At 43.5% G+C, this 23382-nt stretch overlaps 1 protein-coding gene across 1 annotated transcript; it reads left to right on the forward strand.

The window, feature by feature from the left end:
• The first annotated feature begins 24 nt into the window (after positions 1 to 24).
• On the forward strand, positions 25 to 23382 carry LOC135334378 (uncharacterized). Its single transcript, XM_064529531.1, has 7 exons — positions 25 to 1288; positions 1873 to 13452; positions 13599 to 15478; positions 15590 to 15711; positions 15931 to 16828; positions 17026 to 19526; positions 19861 to 23382. The coding sequence occupies exons 1-7, from the start codon at positions 209 to 211 to the stop codon at positions 23253 to 23255; spliced, it is 21456 nt and encodes a 7151-aa protein (XP_064385601.1). The 5' UTR covers positions 25 to 208; the 3' UTR covers positions 23256 to 23382.

Genomic DNA, 23382 nt, shown 5'->3' on the forward strand with positions numbered 1-23382 from the left:
AACTAGTAACTTAGCAACATAAAAACAACACTATACAATAATAAGTTTCAAAGAAGAGTTTGCTTGTTCTAGCGTAGCTATGATAGCAAGTTGCATAGCTAAAAGCAATTAGATACTATTGTGGTGACAAAAAGTGGGCGTAGCTGGTCTGCTTTGTGCATACTTGTTACCTTGTACAAAACAGGTCAAGCTACACGACTTTTACAAGATGTTGTATAATCTACAAGCTATTGTGACTTTGCTGTTGTTCGTAACAAGCTCGATACAAGCTCAACAAGTACAATTTGATCAAGCATCGTATTTTGTCGGTTTCGATGAAGAACAATCAAACGGAACAACAGTTACAGAAATCAGAGCTTCGTATTTGAACTCTTTTGGACTGCCCCGAACTGATGGCACGTTCTCATTACCCACAACTGGAGATGCACAATTATTCACCATAGAAACCACGTCTGATACGACCATATCCACGGGGATAATCAGATCGAGAGCTGTGTTTGATCGCGATGCCGTCAATGCACAAACACAATTCAGCTTCATGGCTACCTACACCACACCTGACGACACCAGTGCCTCCGCATCCATCAACGTGTTCATACAAGATGTGAATGATAACAGACCAACGTTTTCGAGCAAAATTAATCTCGTCTTACTCTTAGAAGACACGGTAGCTGGTACCACGTTCGTTACCATCACTGCTACAGATCCAGACCAGGTGCAGAGCGAAACAAACGTTATTGATATTTCACCTGACGTTCAAGATGAGGTGGAAGTCTTTACGATCACAAACGGACGAATTTTATACAATATAACGTCTGGAAATAGCCTAGGGCATTTTGTGATTGGCAGACAAAGTGGAAGTTTGTCTGTGAGTGAAATGGTGGTGCTCGATATTGACGCTGTCGATTTTTATAACCTCACTGTTATGGCAACGGATGGCGGCGGGTTAAGCGATGTAACCATTGTGACTATCGAAGTAGTGGATGCCAACGACAATGCTCCGCAGATATTGGGCCCTTTAGGGGTTAACCTGACTATTCCAGAAGACACTCAACCTGGCTATGTAATTGTTGACCACATAAATGCAACGGACTTGGACCGTGGGGTCAACGCAGAGATACGCTTCTCAATAATATCCGGAGATGTGACTGATAGCTTTTCTATAGATGCCATATCTGGTCATATTGAAGTCTCCGCCCCCTTGGACCGAGAGGTGGGCAGCACCGTCCAGCTGACTGTACAGGCTCGGGATCTGGGAATACCACAGCCCATGCAAAGCACTGTACAGGTACGTCATACACTTAGTACACATGTAAGAGGGGGGGGGGGTTAATTTGTTAGCACACATGTAAGAGGGGGGGGTTAATTTGTTAGCACACATGTAAGAGGAGGGGGGGGTTAATTTGTTAGTACACACGTAAGAGGGGGGGGGGGTTAATTTGTTAGCACACATGTAAGAGGAGGGGGGGGGGGTTAATTTGTTCTCTACATGTCCAATACCATCTGAATTTCAAGTGACTTAAAATAATTGTATACCTAGCGTTAAATGAGAGCTTTAAAGTGCCATAACTTTAGTTCATTTGTCCAATAACTGAAAGCTTATGTATTAAATCAAAAGTCTGTTTTTGGTAAAATGCCATGGGGGGCTGTATATACATATATATGTATGTCCATGGTATTTTCCCAAAAATAGGAAATTATGGCCCATTCCAAATTTGAGAATTGAGCATACCATCTGAAAGAGCATCAAAATTAATCGGATCGATCATCATGCAGAACTCTAGATACAGAGCGGCTATACATACTGTATGACTTGCATATTTTACGTTAACTGTAATACTGATCATAATTATTTCGTCGTGTTTTCTCCAGGTTGTAGTCAAGTTGCTGGACATCAACGACTATACGCCCCAGTTCACTCAGACCTCCTACACAGTCTCTGTCAGCGAGAACCTGAGACCCCCTGCATTGGTTACCACACTCGAAGCTATCGACCTGGACGAGGGTCCAAATGGAACTGTATCATACACCATATTGACAGGGGGTGATGGAAGATTCACGATTGATAACTCGACAGGGGATATTCATGCGGTTGTTTCTCTAGATCATGAAGAAGTGAATTTTTACGAACTTTTGGTGAGAGCAGTTGATGCTCCTCTGAATGATTCTTACCAACTCTCAGCCGAGGTGAACGTCACTATCCTCGTGGGGGACATGAACGATAATGCTCCAGTGTTCCTTAGCCCCGCCTACAACACTAGTATACTGGATGATCAAAAACGTCGCACAGAAATTCTGCGAGTAATTGCTACAGACGCTGATGGTGGTTCAAACGGACAGATAAGATATCTCATTAGTACTCCCGATCCGACCGATTCTGATGCTTTCCTAGTCAACGAAACAAATGGTGTTATTTACCGAGAACGAATGATCATATTTGAAAACCAATCTGTGTATAGCTTCACAGTCCAAGCTCGAGACGGCGGATCCTTTCCTTTAGCCGATGCAACCACTGTTACGATATACGTACACAATGTTAACAAGAATCCACCTGTGTTCAACCAATCAGAATACAACGTTACAGTCATGGAAACCACAAATGTTGGTACAGTAGTATTGAATGTCAGTGCATATGATCCAGATGTTGGCTTAATTGGAGAAATACATTATAGAATTGTGAGTGATTTCGATACAGCTGGTTCCTTTGTAGTTGACCGATTCTCCGGTGAAATTTCTGTCAGCTCAAGGTTAAATTTTGATGTAAAAGCATACGTTTTCTTTGTTGTTGAAGCTTACGACGGTGGATTTCCAGATCCGTTCACAGCTAGGGTCAACGTTACTGTGTACCTCACTGAGGAGAATGATGAGGCCCCTTCAATTACATTTCCCGACGGCTTTTCCCCAACAGTTCCTGAAAATAACAGCCCCGGTTTTGAGGTGGTGTTTTTGTCACAGTACACCTTTGACCCTGACATTGGTGTCGGGGGCGAATTTACTTTTCGTTTAGTTGAAATTTTCGATGAATTTTCTCAGAATGATTCATTTTCTTTCAACGAGACCACTGGACTGATTACAAGTTTAAGAACATTTGATCGTGAGCTACAACCTGGTGGTATTATTATTGCTATAGAAACTATTGATTTCGGTATACCACAGCAATCGAAAATCACCAACATCACGATAGTGATTGGAGATCGAAACGATAACCCACCCTATTTTGAATATAATGCAACGGCTGAAGTGTACGAGTTTATGCCCCCAGGCACACAAGTACCGCTCAACTACACTGCCCTCGATGATGACATCGGAATAAACGCCAGGTTGGAATATGGAATATTCGATGGAGTTGGAGCTGAAAGATTTACAATTGATTCTGTTTCTGGTATCATTTCCACAACTGAAGTGTTGAACAAAACTGAGCAGCTCTTCTATAACCTAACCATCATCGCTATGGACCAGGGCGTCCCACAAATGTTTGGTTTTGGTTTTGTTGTTTTTGAAGTTATTGACGCAAACGATCAAATTCCGATATTTTCTGAGTCTGTGTACAATGTTAGTCTGCCTGAGAATTTGCCAAATGGTATCTTAGTAACGCAAGTCAATGCTTCTGATTCTGATGTCGGTACTAATGCCAACTTGGAATATTTCATTTCGGAAAATTCAACCAGTTTTAAACTGTTTGCAATAAACACTACATCTGGTGAAATATTTTCAAATGTCGAATTTGATCGCGAGAATGTGAGTGTAATTTATGTCGAGGTAGTTGCTATTGACAACGGCCTTGTTCCCCTTACCGGAAGTGCAACTGTCCGAGTGTACATACAAGACGTTAATGACAACACCCCATTGTTTAACAGGACTCTCTATTCAGCAAATGTAACTGAAAATGCTCCCAATGAAACTGTCATAGCAACTGTACTTGCTCTTGATGCTGATGCAGAGAGCCCGAACAACCAAATCACTTATAGTCTATTCGGAGAAAGAAGTGATATCTTTATCGTCGATTCTTCCACTGGTAATGTCCTCGTAGCAGGAGAGGTTGATTGGGAGCTAGGAGAACAATTTACCGTTACTGTCATAGCAACGGACGGGGGATCTCCGTCACGAACAGACACGGCCGAGTTAACGATACGTATTGAGGATATTAACGATGTAGCCCCGTTATTTGTTCCAGGCTCGCTAAATCTATCGATATTTGAGAATACTCTGCCTGGAAATACGTCAGTGGTGGGTTATGTGCAAGCAGTGGATGCGGATAGTCCCGGTAATAACTCACTTGTCACTTATTCCATACTAATGGATTTCACTAGCGGAAGATTTGAACTTGATTCAGAAACTGGTCTCGTTACATTTGTTCAACACAGTCTGGACAGAGAGGTCCGTGATCTTTACGACATTTTAATTCGTGCGAGTGACCATGGCAACCCACGATTGCACACAGATGCTACACTCTTTATTAGTGTGACAGACTCTAATGAATTTAGTCCCGTATTCGACAGTGCTGTGTACAGTGGGCAGGTTGCAGAGAGAGCTGTTGTGGGCACATCCATTCTCACAGTACTAGCCACTGATATTGATATCGATCTAAACGGTGAACTGCGCTATTCAATTCTTGACTCCACATTCGAGAGCCTGTTTCAAGTTAATGCAACGACTGGTGTTATAACTACGGCGAGTGAAGTATTTGATTTCGAGTCTGAGACTGACTACAGGTTTCAAGTGGGTGTAACTGATTTAGGTTCCCCTGTGCAGTTAAATGATACTACTCTTGTCCTGATCACAATACTGGACTCCAATGACAACAGCCCCATCTTTCAGCAGGATATATACTCGGCTACTATCCGTGAGAATCTTGCCTCAGGCACTACCGTCTTGCAAGTACTTGCTACGGACGTCGACTCTACTACTAATGAGGAAATTGAATACACACTCCCGCCAAGAGTCAGTGATTATTTCGGCGTAGACCCCCTCACGGGGGTGCTGTACACCAGACAATTTATCGATCGTGAGGTTACCCCTGAGTTCAGCTTCTTAGTTACTGCCAATAATTCGAAAGCAGCTGACCCACTGTACTCAACTGTGAATATTTTCATCAATGTGTCTGATTTGAACGACATGCATCCCACGTTCGAGCCAGTAATTAACATCTATGTGTTGGAGAACACTACCATCGGCAGTACTGTCTTCATTCTGAATCCTGAAGATGGAGACCAAGGAAGAAATGGAACAATAACTTTCACTGTTACGCAGGAAAACGCGTTCTTTGGTTTTGATGATACGTCAGGTGACATTTCTCTTATCAGAGAGCTCGATTTTGAGATACAAGAATTCTACATTCTAACGGTAATGGCTACTGATTCAGGGTCGCCAAGTTTGAGTAACTATACCAACGTGTTGATACATGTCCTTGACGTTAATGACAATTTTCCTCAGTTCTTCGCTAATATCTCCACAACAATAAGTTTTGCAGCTGACGTCGGCTCATTTGTGGCAAATTGTGAAGCGTATGATATTGATAGTTCAACTAATGCAGAACTTGTTTTTACCATCCTAGCTGGCAACGAATTGGGACTTTTTGAACTAGCTTCTGACAGTGAGGGTATTCTAATTACTGCTGCCTCTCTGTCTAGTTTGACTGAGTCTGATACTGTTGTGCTGGTGTTGGGTGTCTCGAATCCTGGACTAAATGGATACAATGCCAGTGTCAGTATTTTCATCGATGAAGGGCAAGTAACTTCACCTCGATTTGCAAGCCAAAATTTCACAGCCTCTCTGCCAGAGAATACCATAGTGGGTGATACCGTGTTCGACTTTACAGGGCTATCAAATGTCGATATCTTTTCACTCAGCCCTGAGTTTGCTAGTCGTTTCAGTATTGACACTGCAAGCGGTGTTATCACTCTTAGATCTCCATTAGATTACGAATCACAGCGTCTCTACCAGCTGACTGTTGAAGGAACAATAAGCGGACAGACTACCACGGCCTATACAGTACTGACTATTGAAGTAACTGATGTAAATGAACACCCTCCACAGTTTATAGCAAGTTCTTTTTTCATTGCTCTTTCTGAAACTGCACCCATTCTAGAGCCGTTTTTTGTCGCTATAGCAACTGACGAGGACGGAGCGCTCCCTGCCACTGTCATTACGTATTCTATTACAACCCTTGACTCAACTGTGCAATCGCATTTTGGCATCAACCCACAAACTGGTGGTTTGTTTCTCCGGACTAACCTCGATTATGAATTTGGTATACGTGAGTTTAATTTCACAATATCTGCTGCAAATGATTTTTTGTCAAGTTTTAGTGAAGCTAATGTAAGTATTGCCGTGCTTAATGGAAACACTTTCTCTCCCGTTTTCACCCAAACTCGCTTCGTTTTGACATTTGATGAGAACATCGATGCTGGCCTAAACTTTCTCAACGTTAGTGCGACTGATCAAGACGAAGGTTCCCATGGCGATATCACATATGGATTGCATGGTAACCATGACTACTTTGACTTCAGAATCGACACATTCACTGGCCAAATATTCATCAACAATCCGCTGGATTATGAGAGACACTCATTCTACACTCTTGAAGTGATTGCCGGGGATGGAGGAAATCCAGGCAGAACTGGAACCGCAATAGTGCAAGTCTCAATCGGAGACTTAAACGACAACAGTCCAGTGTGGGAATCAGCTCAATACGCTGTAATTGTATCTGAGAATGTGACTGTGGGTACGGAACTGATTAACGTTATGGCAATGGACGCAGATCAAGTTCAACGAGACGAGAATGGGAACGTGGACGTTGATAATGGGTTGGTGGCGTACAGTATTGTTGATGGCGATCCGATTGGTAATTTCCACATCACCGTGGATACAGGAGTAGTATCGGTTGCGACTCTACTCAACCGTGAACAGATACAAGTGTACAACCTAACGCTGAGAGCTACAGACGGTGGAGGGCGATTGGCCGAAGCCTTTCTTCACATAACTCTAACAGATGTGAATGATCAGGTACCAGCTTTCACTGAAAGCCCCTACATTGTAGGTTTGCCGGAAAATTCCTCGTATAGTGTGTTTGTACTTACAGTGGTTGCTATAGATACAGACCTCAGGGAGAGCTCTGAACTAACGTACCATTTTAACGGCTCCTCTAGTGATGTGTTTGTGGATGGCACTGGCACGTTTTATCTCAACGATACAACTGGTGATATTTTCCTAATCTCAACCGTTGATCGAGAGGAGCAAGATACATATACACTCATTGTTGAAGCCATAGACATGGGGACCACGCCCCTAACAGGGGTTGTCGAGGTCATTATTCAAATTATTGACATAAACGAGTTTGCCCCTGCTTTTACATCAGCTAATTACAATGGCAGTGTGTTCGAGAACGAACCGACGGGTACAAGTGTGTTACAAGTGTTCACTACCGACCAGGACTTTGGCGAAAACAGCACTGTGCTATATTCTATTGTTAGCGGAAATTATAGTGAGTTGTTTAATATCGTACCCGACTCTGGCGTGATTGAAGTGGCTGGTGACATTGATTACGAGTTCGTACAGGAGGTCAGCCTTATTGTTATGGCAACTGACACTGGGCCGATTGAAACCAGACTATCCAGTCAAGTGAATGTAACGATTTATATCAAAGATCGCAATGATAATGCACCCCAGCTGCAAGAGAGGTATACCGTATTTATCTCTGAAGATTCCTTGCTGAGGGACCTAGTACTGGTTGTCATGGCTATTGACGAAGACTCAGGAGTCAACGCTTTATTGAACTATTCCATAGACCCCTTGGGTGATACTGAAGTCGAGACTACCTTTGTAATTGATTCATCAAACGGTTCGATTGATTTAAGCGGTGCTTTAGATAGAGAAACCATTTCTAGCTATTTCTTTCTGGTGAATGTTAGTGATGGAGGTGTCCCTACACTGCAAGATAGTTCTCCTGTGACTGTACATGTGATAGACGTCAATGACAACGTACCTCAGTTTACAGCTGCCTTTTTTGAGGGTTCTCTCCCCGAGAATTTACAAAACAACACCCCAATAGTGACTGTGGAAGCGACAGATATTGACAGTGGAGCAAACGCTGATATACGGTTTTCAATTGTCAGCCAAGTTTGGAACCGGTCCGAGTGTATTGAAGTTTGCGGCAGCCAATTATTTTGCAATTCTGTTCTCCCTAGCAATATCTCATCTGACATACCATTCTCCATTGATTCCCGAACTGGATTGGTCTTGTCCAATAGATCTCTCGACAGAGAAGAGCGGGCCAACTATGTGCTCATTGTTCAGGCCAGGGACTCCCCTCTCAACCAAACACAACTGAGCAGCACCACTTGTGTGACTATTGACGTACTTGACCGGAATGATGAGGTGCCTATGTTCTCTCTTGAAACATACCAAGTGGGGATATCAGAATCTTCTCCAATGGGAGAGAGTGTCATACAAGTAGCCGTTGAAGATCGAGATGTCGGGAATAATTCTAAGATAACTTTTGAGTTGCGTACAGAGACTGGAAGTTTCACCATTGATCCCACTACAGGCGTTATCAGAACTCTGATTGGTGGCTTTGATCGAGAGATGAGAGATGAGTATCGTTTAATGGTCGTAGCTCGCGATAGAGGCACACCTTCTCTCTCTAGTTCCGCTATTGTTGTGGTTACTATCTTGGACGAAAATGATTCACCACCGGAATTTTCACAGACTGTGTACTCGGCAACTGTATTCGAGAATTTACCCTCAGGCAGTTTTGTGTTTCAAGCAGCGGCCTTCGATGCAGATATTGGCAATAATGCTGAACTGTCTTACTCTATAGTATCAATATCTCCCTCTGTGGGTCATTTTGTGATTGATTCGATCAGTGGTAATTTAACTACCACACAACCACTCGACCGTGAAAATATTGAGAGTTATAGCATTGCGGTGATGGCTAGAGACAATGGAACAGTGTCACTTAGCGATACTACCATTATAAATATAATGGTGCTTGACGAAAATGATCTTCCTCCTTTTTTTATCAACCTCCCATTCACTGCTACCATCAACGAAAATATGGTATCACTCTTACAACCATTGTTGATTGTCACGGCAACTGATAATGATCTGGGTACTAACGCTAATATCTACTTTACTCTGGAATCTGTAACACCCCCCACTAATGCATTTGAAGTGAACAGAACGAGTGGTGAAATCTTTGTTGCCTCTGAACTCGATGCTGAGTATGCACTTAACTATACCATCACTGTTAATGCTAGCAATGGACAAGCACTGCCGTACCAGAGTTCAAAGGTCGCCATAGACATACAAGTGACTGATTTGAATGACGAAGCACCATACTTTGAGCAAAGTGACTATGTAACTCCTCTATTGGAAGCCACACCTATCGGTGGTGACGCCATAGCGCTGAGAGCCTTTGACGATGATGCAACTATCGCTAATTCAGAGCTGAGCTTCGATATTTCCGGTGGTCAAAACAGATCGCTGTTTGGCGTTAATGTAACTACTGGTCTAGTATATGTTGCCGGAATCCTGGACAGGGAAACTGAAGCTATTCATGTCCTAGAGATAACAGTATCAGATAATGGATCTCCTAAACTGAATGCAACTGCAACCCTGACGATTATCTTACAAGACTTTAATGACAATCCACCTATCTTTGACCAAACCTCCTATTCATTTAGAATCAACGAAAACGTACCTTTGTCGACGCTAATAGGAAGTGTGAGAGCTACTGATTTGGATATTCAGAATATTTCTTATTCACTCACGAACACTAGCTTCTTTGTAATCAACTCCACGTCTGGTGAAATATTCTCTTCATTTGTACTGGATAGGGAGGAGCAGGAAGTGTATAGCTTTGTTGCTGTAGCAACTGATGAGGGTGGTGTGCTCCAACGCAGTACTGAGGTTATAGTTAACGTTACCCTCTTAGATTTGAATGATGTCGCTCCATTGTTTCAAGAATCTCCATACACAATATCATTGCTCGAAAACACGACAGTTGGAACAGTTTTATTAACAGTAGAGGCTGTTGATGCAGATCTGAACGAGAATAGCGTGCTCCAATACACGCTGTTGCCTGGAAACGATTCTTCGTTCTTTTCCATAAATGCAACTAATGGTGAAGTGTTGCTAGACGCTGGACTCGATAGAGAACGACAAGACAAGTTTGTGATCTACATAACGGCCACTGATCGAGGTGTACCGTCGCTAATGGGTATGGCAACAGTTCAAATAAGTATCCTTGACAACAACGATAATGTGCCTGTGCTGAACTCAACCAAATACATAATGAGCCTACCTGAAGATGCAGCTGTTGGTACGTTGATACTTGTTATCGGAGCAACAGACAGAGACATTGATGAAAATGCAAACATCACTTTCACGATCTCTGATAACTTCAATGGTATATTCAGTATTGGAGAGCAAAGTGGAATACTACTATTAATGGGTGCCCTCGACTACGAGCTGGTGAGGAGTTATAGTTTCTTTGTGATAGCTACCGATGGCGGACAAGAGCCTCTTTCAAACACGTCTCAAGTGTATGTTGAAGTTCTCGATTTGAACGATAATCCACCGTTATTTGATGCCGAATTGTATCGGATTTCCATTCCTGAAAATTCCATTCTCAGTACTTCAGTGTTTCAGATTCCAGCAACTGATGCAGACGCAACCACTAACTCAGAGCTTCGATACACCATTCTCTCCGGGAATCTTGGTGGCGTTTTTGCCGTCAATGAAATATTTGGACTGATAACAACTTCTGATTATTTGGATCGCGAGGTTACACCATCTTATACACTTGGTGTGCGTGTCGTTGATTTGGGAACGCCACAGTTTACGGCAACAGCGGTTGTCGAGGTTACAGTACAAGATGTGAATGATAACCCACCCCGGTTTGAGTATAGAACATACTCAATTTCAATTCCAGAATCAATCGAAATTGGCTCTGAAATTCTCTCCGTAAGTGCATCAGATTTGGACATTGATCTCAACGCAAACCTGACCTATTTAATAGTTGAAGGAAGCACAAACAATGCATTTGATCTCGACCTATTCTCTGGTATCATCACTCCTACACAGGCCCTCGATTTTGAGGCCATTCCATCTTACACCCTCACGCTAATGGTCTCAGATAATGGCCTCCCCTCCCCCCTCACGGACACTGCTATCGTCCTCATCTCCCTCAGTGATATCAATGAGGCTCCACCCACTTTTACTAGCCCCTCGTACTCTGTGGACGTTGCACAGAATGCTGTGGTAGGCACTCCTATTGGATATTTCATTGCCAATGACAACGATTCAAACTCTTTGATTGAGTACAGATTGAGTGGCGGTGATGGTTACTTTAATGTGGATGAGCTGGAAGGCACTGTATATGTCAGTAATCCCTTGGATAATAATGGTAGTGGTATACTGACACTGGAAGCTATCAACGGAGATTATGTGACTAATGTGACTATTCATGTGACTGTGGTGCCATTGTCTGATGCTATCACTGTACCACTCTTCAGTCAACCAGCTTTTTTGTTTGAGGTTGCTGAATCAGTTGATATCGGATCGATTGTTGGATTTGTTAGCGATAATAGCTTTGAAATTGTTGGTGGCTCTGAACTATTTAATGTAAATGAGAATGGAAGCATTATTCTGATTGGTCGCCTGGACTATGAAGCGACACCCATATATGTATTCAACATCGAAACAAGCGTTGCACCATCGATATTTGCAATAGTCACTGTCAGGGTACTGGATGAGAATGACAATGCCCCAGTGTTTGAAAGTGCAGTGTACACCATTGTAGTATCTGAGCTTGTTGAGCTAGAGACCACCTTGCTAGTGCTACGAGCTTTTGATAGGGATTCTAATGGAGTGAACAGCCAACTAGAAATATCACTACTGGAAATTGGAAATGAAAGAGAGAACTTTGCTATTGATCCGATAACTGATGATTTGGTAGTGGTCAATCTGTTAGATTATGAGGAGCAGAGGTTGCACAATCTCACCGTTATAGCAACCAATCACCTAGCAACCCCTACGCTATCTAGTACAGCTCAAATTATTGTACAGGTCACGGACAGCAATGACAACGACCCAATTTTTAGTGAGAACTTCTATCGAGTGCAGATATTGGCGTCAACTCCTGTTGGAACTGAAATCTTGATACTGGAAGCTGAAGATGCTGACTCAGGATCCAATGCCGAGCTTGTATTCTCTATCACTCACCTAAGCACTCCGCTGTCGTTTGTCGTAAACACCACTTCAGGCACTCTAGTGACGAACACGACATTCAACCTCACTCAGGGCGTTACATCATCATATGTCATCTCGGGTTTAGTCTCGGATAGGGGAAATCCCCAACCACGGAGCGACACTACAACAATATTCATTGATGTGACTGCTGATAACATGTTTCCCCCCCTCTTCTCACAGCCTACTGGCTATTACGTTGAGATACCGGAAACCGTTTCCAGTGGTTACAGAGTTGCAGATATCTCAGCTGTTGATCCTGATGACCCCTCGGCAATGATACAGTTCTGCATTGAGTCTGGAGATACTAGAGAAATGTTTGCAATTGACCCCTCGACAGGCCTGATTGAGTTGTCTACCTCTCTTGATTTTCTTGAGCAATCTTTTTACTCGCTGACAGTATCAGCTACTGATTTTGGATCACCCCCCAGAAAAAGTTGTGCGGGGGTTAATATTAGCGTCATTGACATCAATAATCACAACCCCCAGTTTACGGAGTCGTCTTACACAGTTGTTGTGATTGAAAATGTAACGATCGGTTCATTTCTGATACAGACAGAAGCTACTGACCCGGATACAGTCAATATCACTTATCAGATTACGGTCAACGTGCAAAACAATGGTATCCCGTTATTCAGGATTAATTCTACAACTGGTGAGGTATTTACAGCTGCCATCATTGACAGGGAATTTGCTGATGTCATTGAGATTCTCGTCTCTGCCATTGACTCTGGCTACGCTGTTCAGCGCTCACAAAGCATACCTGTTAGAATTATCGTTCAAGATCTTAACGACAATCCACCTGTTTTTCGCCAGTCCAATTACTCGTTCCCAGTGGTGAGACTCCTCGGACAAGACCAAACTGTTGGCATGACGATAGCGACAGATGCTGATATTGTAGGCGAAGAAATAATGTATTCTATTGACAGTGACACTAGTGGCGGGCTGTTTAGTATTGACAGGAACACTAGTCGGATTACAACCGCAGCAGTTACCCCGGAGACGGCCGCACTTCCTGGATACCAGCTTGTGGTGACGGCTTTTGATGGCATATACAGTACGAATGTGACTGTACTATTGAAAATTGTCGATGACGGTCAGTTTTGTAACAGCGATGGATTCTGTACTGTTGTAAGAGAAGTGAACTGCACATTTGACATCTTCCCCCACATCGAATGCAATCCCTTCTGCTTGGGACAATATGTAAGTCTGCATTGCAATGCGTTATTGTGAAGCTCGCATAGTAAACATGTAAATTGAAAAAGCATCTGTATTTTACTATTTTCAGCATGAACTGCTGTACTTGTGCAATACAGCATGCATGTATTTTACTTGTTTTTTTTTTACAGGCGCTCTCTCCACAACGTAGAGTCTGTCTCTCTCACTATTGTCTAGATACTGGCCTTGTCCCCTGTGTTGCCATGGAGACCTGCTTACCTACGAACCGAGCATGTGCAGGAGTTTGCCCTGAAGATATGTCCGTTTGTCCTACCACCGATATATGTCATGTGATATCACTCACCGAGTCATGTGATCAAACCAACGAAACGTGCCTAACTGGACAGGCTCTGATTCAAAGAAGTGATAATTCGAGGTACTGTGAGATCGCAAGCAACTTGACTCAAAACTGTACCAGCGAAGGCGTTGTATTTTGTGAAGCACTAAATGAATGCCATGTACTAACGGAACCCGATCTTTGTCAAGCGTGTCCCGGTGACCTGGTACTGTGCGCTGATACGAGCGAATGTGTGAACGACTCTGTCAGGTGTTGTGGTACAGATGGCTACTATTGTGATATACTCGATCGATGCCTGGAGGCTAGTGCAAGGTGTGAGCTTCCGAACATTGCACCTGTAGCCAATTATCCTCTCATTTACCTCGAAACTGTTGAAGATTTTTCACTGGATAGGACCAACGATGGTTTTGTGGTGTCATTGTTGCTTGGAAACTTCACACAACCAGCTGTAGATGCTCAAGGAGAACTGCTTAGTGTGGCCATAGTGCAGACCTCTAGTGTACAAGACTCATACGGAGAATGGCAGTATGCGCTTTGTGGAGATTTACCATCTGATATTACTGGAGTATGCTCCAATATGTCGACCAGCTGGACACCTATCGATGCTGGAGTGTTGTCGGAGAGTAATGCTCTTGTGTTACCAAGCAACGCTATAGTGAGGTTTGTGAGGAGAGCTATAGAATTGGACGGTGCTATTTGGTTGAGAGTTAAACTATGGGATGGAAATGTTGACGAATTTATCAGTCCCACATCTGATCTTGTACGCTTGCACACTCCTAGTTACGAGAGTACACTGCCTTACACTCCAACCAGTGCCTACAGTGAAAACACTACACTCCTTGTAATTGTTATTCTACCACTTATAACAAGACCTGTGTTCAACACACAAGCATCTTTGCAGCTGTCAAGCATCCAAGAAGACGTTGTATTTGCTGATAACCTTGGCAACCAACTCTTCGATATCGTATTATCAGTAGACATTCCTAACTTTAAACAACTAGCTGAAGACCGAATAGAAGGATTTGAAGACATCGTCTCACAAGATTTTTCTGAGGAGTTGTTACCTAGCAGCGTAAGAGAAGCGTACTACGAACAGGTGACTCTCGTTAACCCTACCAGGAGAGAAAGAATAGAATCTTTGCAGCGTGGACAAAATCCTGGAGTTGCGATTTCTCTGCCTTCTGAAGCCGCTGGTGTATGGCAGGTGTCGAGTACAGGAGATGCAAAAACATTTGTTAATTTGAGATCTGTACTGACTAACGCTGACAGTGGAGATATATTGTTGCTAGGGACAATGGCTAGGCTCAGATTTTTGCCAGCTGTAGAGTTTTGTGGTCCTGAACATATTTTGGCTCGCCCATGGGACGGCTATTGGAATCAATCCTTCCCTCTAGAGAATGGTTTCCTCGTAGTAGCCGCACCTGATGTGAATTCATCTACACCTGCTCTGTCAACTACGAACCTTAACGAGTGGGAGAGGGTGGAAGTCAATGTGATTTGTATGCAAGACAAACCGGTTTTACTGGATGATCGGGTTCTACTCGACCCAATCCCCTATCACTTAGCGTACCGTTACGAGCGTATCTTCACCTTGGTTGTTGACAGAGAAGTATCCGATATGAGAACTGAGAGGAATAGATTATCTGATTTCCTGCTACTCACTCTTGAAGTGGCAGTGGATATAAAGAAAATATCACCACTTGTGGAAAACAGGTGAGGAAATGTATTCCCTACATGTATCTTATTAACTTAGGCTGTTGATGTTTAGTATATTAGGGGAGAGTTGCTTTCTATTCTGTTTTATCAGTGCATATTCCCCCTCAGGGCGTCTGTGAGTTTCTCTGTGGAGGGAGATGTACAACCATTTAATGAAGTTACTGCATTGGTTCAGAATGTGAACGCTACTCTCTCTCTATTGGGCTTCCCTGTCTTAGACATCCTGCAAGGTGAGCAATGAAGTTGTTTGCAGTTGTTGGTTATTGATCTTTACCACTTGTGTTAGAGCATGAGCATAATTCCGTTAGTGATTTGAGAGCAATAATTCGTTTTTGAGAAACTGATCTTTACCCTTTAGGTTGGAGCATGCTAATCGCTTGTTAAGTTAATGATCTTTACCCATCAATTCCTCAACCTCTTTCTGTTACATAATTATTTTTCTTTTACAGATGTGTCTTATGGCCCTGGGGCTGGTTGCCATGGAGATCAACCACAGCATTATCACGGTGTTCATGTTAACACATTTTTCTCTCGTTTCACGTATGATGGAGACAGCAATTTTGTGGGCGTGGCTGTAGTCGCTATGGACACAGATACGCAAGGGGTCTGGCAATACCATCGTGGTAACTGGAACAGCAGCGAAAATAATTACGACCCTCTCTCAAATGTTTGGATAGACTTTCCATCTCCTAATCAACTTGAGCTCTCAGACACTCGAGCACTTCTTCTCCGTAGCAACGATCGATTAAGATACATTTCCTACCCCGGTGTATTCTGGGATAACATGACTGCCCCTTCAATTAGTGTTAGAATATGGGATGGATCTGTAGAAGGCATAGCCCCCAGCGGTGAAATATTGACGTATAACATTAATACTAACCCCACTGTCGACACTATACAGTCATTGCTGTACCCCCAGGGAAGATTCAGTGATAATGTTCTTGTTGTCGAGGCTGCTAGATTTGGTTGTGACGGACAAATTAACTCTGGGCTTGTACATGACGCTTGCTGTGTGTGTGGTGGAGGTGGTGACTCGTGTGACGGTTGTGATGGTGTGACAGGAAGCAACGCAGTCTATGATGCATGTGATGAGTGCGGGACAACAACAGTATCAACGGAATCTACCTGTCTAGGATGCGATTACATTCCATTCTCTGAAACTGTATCTGGAGAGTGCACTGAGTGTGTTAGCGCTATCTCTATACCTACAGATACCCCAAGAGATGGTTTTCTATTCCTGGATCCTGTATTTGTGGACTGCAATGGAGATTGCTATGGCGATGCCGTAATGGACAGCTGTGATGTCTGCTCAGGAGGGAACACTCAACACCAACCAAACTCTGACATGTAAGTAACTATTGACATTAAGCTTTTGCTAGCTAATTGAGTGCCCATAATCGAAGGCTCTGTGTGCTTGCAATTGATTGCTATAATTATACCGGTTAGCACCAAACTGAATCTAGCTAAAGCAACCATTCTCCAGCTTGCATCCACCACCTTCCATTATAACTTGAAACTGAATGCTTTGCTTTTCCCTTGTACAGTGACTGTGCTGGAGTGTGTTTCGGTGAGGCCGTCATTGACGACTGTGGTGACTGCACTGGCCCGGGAAGTACCTTCCAATTCAACCGCAATATGGACTGCACAGGTGTGTGCAATGGACCGTTTATCACTGACAGCTGTGGAGTGTGCCAACTAACCAATGAGAACGGTGTGATCGTCGAGAACAGAGACTGCACTGGTGTATGCTATGGTACGGCTACAATGGATTCCTGCGACCTGTGTGTGGGCGGAGGCACTAACCTTACAGCTGGTTACTCGATGGACGAATGTGGAGTGTGTGGAGGTGACGACAGCTCGTGTGTGGGGTGTGATGGGGGTGTGGCTAGTGGACAAACGATTGACTCTTGTGGAGAATGTGGTGGTAATAACTGCGGCTGTTTCCAACTGGACACCGTTACTCCTAACAGGGGACCTCGGTCTGGCGGTACAGAAGTTATTGTTCGAGGAGCAGGCTTATTTCTAAACGATACCGAACTATTGCAGTTTGAATTTGACCGAAACTCATCGAACTGTGGAGCTCCGTACACGTTTCATAATGTTGTTGGTCGTTTTGTACGAATAACTTGTCACTTTCAGTCACCTGACTTAGAGCAACAGCAACCGGTATTTGCAATTCCCATTGACCAGTCGACAGTGCGCTGCATTACAGGACCGACCATCCAGAACCAAATCTACATCCGGGAATTTTCAGTCCAGGTCCAAATTGAAAATGGTCCTTTCTCAAATCCGATTCCGTTTTTCTACGACGACTATAGCGATGTTACCATAGACTCTATAGCACCCCCTCATATTGAGACGAACATTGAGGGTGTGGTGTCCTTTATCGGCTCAAACTTTCTCAACACCACATTTCAAGAATGCTTTTTTTACAACTTTGAACAGTGCCTTAACAGCCAAAGCTCACAAAACCCGCTGTCTATACCAGCCACCTTCATCAGTGAGTCAGAGATATCCTGCCAGCTGCCCCCAGCCGATATCCCCTGTCAGGTGACACTGAGGCTCTCATTGGACGGACAGGAGTCTGGGATCATTGATACATCTGCTACGATTTTTACCTATCGATACAGCGCTCCAATAGTGAACTCCGTGCATTTTTCCACTGATTTATCCACCCTACTTATTGAGTTTGATAGACAGGTTGAACTAGCACCCATTTTTAGTTTGAGATGCTCGGAGATTCTGACACTTGATACTCTCTCTTTGGTTGGTGGTCGAAATGCTGATTGTAACTGGGCTGATAGTAGCCAACGGCAACTTGTTATCTCTCTTCCACGCTCCGCTAGTATAACAGTCAATTCTCCTACTTCATTTGCCGAGAATATTTTACTAAGTAGAGGTCAACTATATTCCTTTGCAGTTGAGAGTACACCATCTCTTGTTGACCAAGTCCGAAATATAGTTCGCCCTCAAGCCGTATTAAACGGGCCACTTTCCATTCCAGCTTGTGGCCCCGTCACATTCTCAGGAATCAATTCCCAGTTTCCGGGATATGGTGGTCTAGAATACTACTGGGCTATTCGCGTTCAAGACAGCACACTAACCAACTATTCTGATATCGTCACCTCAATTGAATCCTTCGGCATTCGCTCGCCTGCGATCACACTTGATTCTGATCTTTTCCTACCTCAAACAGAATACTATCTGCAGCTGTATGTGATTAATTCAATTGGACTTGAAAGTGAAACTGAAAGTGTTCTGCTTCTCAAAGATAACGAGCCAAGCTCGTTTGTGTACATCGATGCAAACAAGATACTGAGAGCTGGTGAAGATTTGATTGTGCAAAGCATTGTGACCACACCTCAATGTTCTAATGAACCTCAGGCATTTGATTATGTGTGGACACTGATAAAAATTATCGATAAAAGACGTGGTATCACCTCTGAAGTCGACCTCTCGTCTTTGAAAACCTCCTCTCCCATGATTATCATACCAGAAACTTACCTTGAGCAAAATACTAACTACACATTATCAGTACGAGTTATCATCGGTGATAGCTCCGTGTCTGTCCGAGAAGACGTGGGTGTGTCTATTTTACGGCAATTCCTACAAGCTGGAGTCGAAAGTGGTGATCGAATGGTGTCACAAAGCCGAGATATTGTGCTGAATGGTCGAAACTCTATTCAAGATCCTTCTGTTAGTTTCTCGTGGAGTTGTCAGGTGGTTGGGTCTTTGGATGCTTGCTATAATCGTTCCCAAACTGGACTCATTCCCATTCCAATATCCCTTCCAAGAACAGAGTTTATTTCATTTCCAGCGTCTCATTTGGAGGCTAATAGGATTTACACATTCACTCTGGTACTAGAACGAGAAGAAGACAGTTCTCAAGCAAGTGTGACCATCGAAGTTGTCGCTAATCGCCCCCCCATTGTCGAGATCAGCCTGCCAAGATCTGTTGTGTCATCTCAGACAATTGTCATGGAGGGATTCGTGTTCTCGTCTGTTCCCGTGGAGACTGTCTCCTGGGAGTCACTGGACATTATTGGTGAGTGGATCAGTAATCATACACTAGGAGAGTGTTTATTTACAACCAGCGTTTTCTGATCTTAATATCGTACATGCCAGCTTGTTTTGCTTTTGCAATTTGCGCTTTGTAGTGTACATGTACTCAAACAACATGTACTTCTAACAAATATTTTCCAAGCATCAAAATAATATGAATATTTTTAGGCTGAAAATGTTCTGTTGCAGGTATATGTACCACTGCAAACCACAGCAATACAGAAAACTGCGCTTTAGACGTATATATTGAATGTGTGAGACTACATAGTCTACTTGCCCAGCAATTTTATTCACTTTTTGCTCTGTTTCCTCTTTAGGACAAGGAATGATTGACGTAACAGACCAAGCTATCGTTCAAAGTCAAGTCACCTACGAAACCCCACCTACTACTGAGACCACCTCCCTCTCCGATTATTCATCCATCCCTCTACCTACTTCCATTGCTCTAAATGTAACCAGTCGAGCGAATCTCATTCTTTCTCCAAACACCCTCACCCCTGATCTAAGCTATACGTTCAGGCTGACAGCTCTGACCAATGAGGGAGCAGTGTACAGTCAGGTGACCATCGTACCATCATCTCCCCCGAAACTCACACAGCTACAAGCCACCCCCACTAGCGGTGTTGCCTTGGAGACTGAATTTACGTTGGAAGCTATAAACAGTGTTGGTAGCCCAGACGGTAGTCCTTTCCAATTTGCTTTCGGAATTATTGAAGACGATAATATCGATACGAGTGTGACTTCTGTACCTGATCACGTGATAAGTTGGATATCTGGCATTCAAGTTTCGAGTAAGCTATCAACTTTTCTTCCTGCAAGCAACAATAAATTGTTGCTACTGGTTCGGGTGTTCGATAGAAATGGTGGAAGCTCTGATGCTCTGACAGAAGTAACCGTCAACCCTAACTCTGCTCTGAGCGATGAAGCTAGCTTCACAAATATTATCACAAATCTTAATGACGTTTTAGTATCAACAAAAGATTGGAACAGAGTCCTATCCAATTTAGTACCAGTGACTCTCGAAATGAACTCACGAAGTGTTGTATATGCAAACACACGAGCGGCAATACTGGATCTTATTGTGAGTGTATTTAATGACTATCTTCCTCCCTCTCAAAATAACTACCAACTTGTGAACACAGTGCTGTCTCATCTCACAGCTAATGGAGGCATTATCGACACTACCCAACAAAACAGGATCGCCCCTATCATCAAAACTATACTGCAATGGTACGATAGTGAAATTCAATTTGAGCAGACCACTGAATCGATTCTAACTCAAAATGATGGAGAGCCTTTGTACCTTCAAAACAGCTATACAAAAGTGGCATCGAACTTTCTAACAGATTCTATGGCGGATGATCTTCTAAAACCTCTGGCTAATATTTTGAGTGCATCATTGAATCCGCAACTATCAAGTGATTATGTGCTAAGTGTGGACCTAGTGAGCAGGCTTCTGTGTAAGGCTAAGAATGCAGGGCAGCAAGCTAGTGTGATCGATAATGGACTGTCACAACTGTATGTTGATATAGCACAACCGAATGGAGCGTTCGATCTCTCTGGTGGCATAGTGGACTTCCAAAATGCCATCAATGATTTATTCGAAGCACAAACCTGTTCCACTACCAACAGACCTTGTGTCGAAACCTGTGTGTCTGGAGCAAAGTTTGGATCTGATTTTCTCAACCCTGGCTCAAATGTATTGCCTTTAGACGGTAATTCTAGCAACTCATTGCTATCTCAAATAGAAGGTTCCAATCCTCAAAGTGTTAGTATCTTCTCTGACATTGTTTCCGCATCAATTTCAATTCCGTCTCAGAACTCATATCTCCAAGTTTCAGATTTGCCATCTCCTATACGGATTTTGATTCCAATGCGTGCAAGTGTCCCAAGTGACTATCGACCTCTGTGCCTGTACAGGAATGTGGGTGGCGGAAGTGGATTCGCGACTAACGAGTGGCGTTTGGATAGTATACAACCCCTCACGATCGTATCCTATTCTGGTCAAGATCACTTTGTATGCGAATTCGATCATTTGACAGAGTTTGTTATTGGACTTCTCCCACCCCCTGTGATAACCACACAACCTCCCATAACCACGCCACCCCCCACCACTCCGGAACCAACCACACCTACAACCACACCTCCACCTCCTACAACCCCAGCAACTACCATCCCTCCTCCAACTGTGCCGTCTCCAGCTGGTGCAATTGCTGCGGTGATTATTGTTCTACTAGTAATAGCAGCAGTTATTGTGACTCTTTTAATCGTGTTTTTTGTGTGGAGAAAGAAACATTCCAAGAAGGTTAAAATCAGTCCAGCTACGGACGAAACAGATGGTGATGAAAAGGTTAAACTAACTAAAGCTGGTCCTCTCACCCCAGAAGAATCTAAAGTCCCGATGCAAATCATTCTCTGTGCTGACAAGGGGGAAAGAAAGCTGATCGGAAAAATGAACGTCCTGCCGTCGATACGCCTTCGTGAACTGAGATACCAGCTGGCTGATAATTTTGAAATGTTCAAGCAAAAACCGTTTTATTTCTTGACCAGACAGTTGTGTGATATTGAGCCTGCCGCAGAACAACAACAGTTTGTGAGTCTGGTATTCGGCGACAAGCCCATCTTTGTGAGAGAGGTCTCCACCGAGAATGAGTTAACAAAGAGGCACTTTTGTGTGTGTGGAAATGCAGCTCAGTTTGAATGCTCCAATTGCAGCTCTCAAGGCTATTGCAGTCCTGAGTGCCAACTAGAGAATTGGGCGGACCAGCACCAGAGGCAATGTGGTCGACTAAGCGAGAAGAAAAGAAGATCAGATGTGTTAACTGGAATTGGAGGACCATCTGAAATTCAAAGACCGTTGAGACGCATCACCCTAGCAACCTCTCCGTCAACTGGAGGTATGGCTACATCTCCAGTTTCACCTACTGACTGGAAAGGATTTATGAGTCTTGGAAAGTCGTTCAATTCACCAGCAAGCCCTCAGGCACCAGAAAGTTTGGATACACCCAAACCGTCCAACAGTGAAACCGCAAAACCTTTTTTGAGTCGACAAAGCACTCCTAGAGCTCCACCCACTCTTGGTCCACTAAAGAAAGTATCTATATCCTCTCGTAACCTCCCTCCTCTCTCACGCTCGTCCAGTCTCCAAGGATACTCTCAGATTGCCTCCAGACCTTCGTATCAAACATCCACATCTGTTACAAGACCCAACTTCTACAGTACTTCTGCAGGATCTGGAGGTCCCCCACCATCCCTACGAACCCCCGTTAGGGCTCAACCGGATCTATTTACGAGGGCAAACCCCCAGCAGGCTTCACTCCGTCCACCACCTCCTGCACGTAGGATCTCCATCACCTCAGTCGGCTCAGAAGAACTGGGGTACTCTATGAGCATGTCACGTGACGTACGACATGAGCCATTGCTGGAATCAGACGAGGACGATTATGAGAGCTCAAGCGATGGAAGCAATATTTCTCCATTACCACAAATTCTTAATCCTCCGACTAGCAGCCACACACCCCAAATACAGTCAAGTATACCTCCTCTTGAGACACAACCCTCATCCCATGAAACTAATGCACATGTGGGAGATACGCAGCCCTTTCAAACAACCCCTGCAAGCACCCCCACAGAATCTAAAGCTCTGGAAAAATTGTCGGAAGTTTTAGCTCACGATACAAGTATGTCCGAAGCAACTAAAGAAAGCAACTAAAGAAATTGCTGCCTTGTCAGAATAAACATTCAGTGTGTTTTAATTAACCATTAATTGTTAGATACAGCTAGTTTTCAATGTTTTAATTAATTATTATTATTCATGACTTTAAATTATTGCTAACGTG

Source organism: Halichondria panicea, chromosome 3 (assembly GCF_963675165.1).
Source record: "Halichondria panicea chromosome 3, odHalPani1.1, whole genome shotgun sequence".
Taxonomy (NCBI): domain Eukaryota; kingdom Metazoa; phylum Porifera; class Demospongiae; order Suberitida; family Halichondriidae; genus Halichondria; species Halichondria panicea.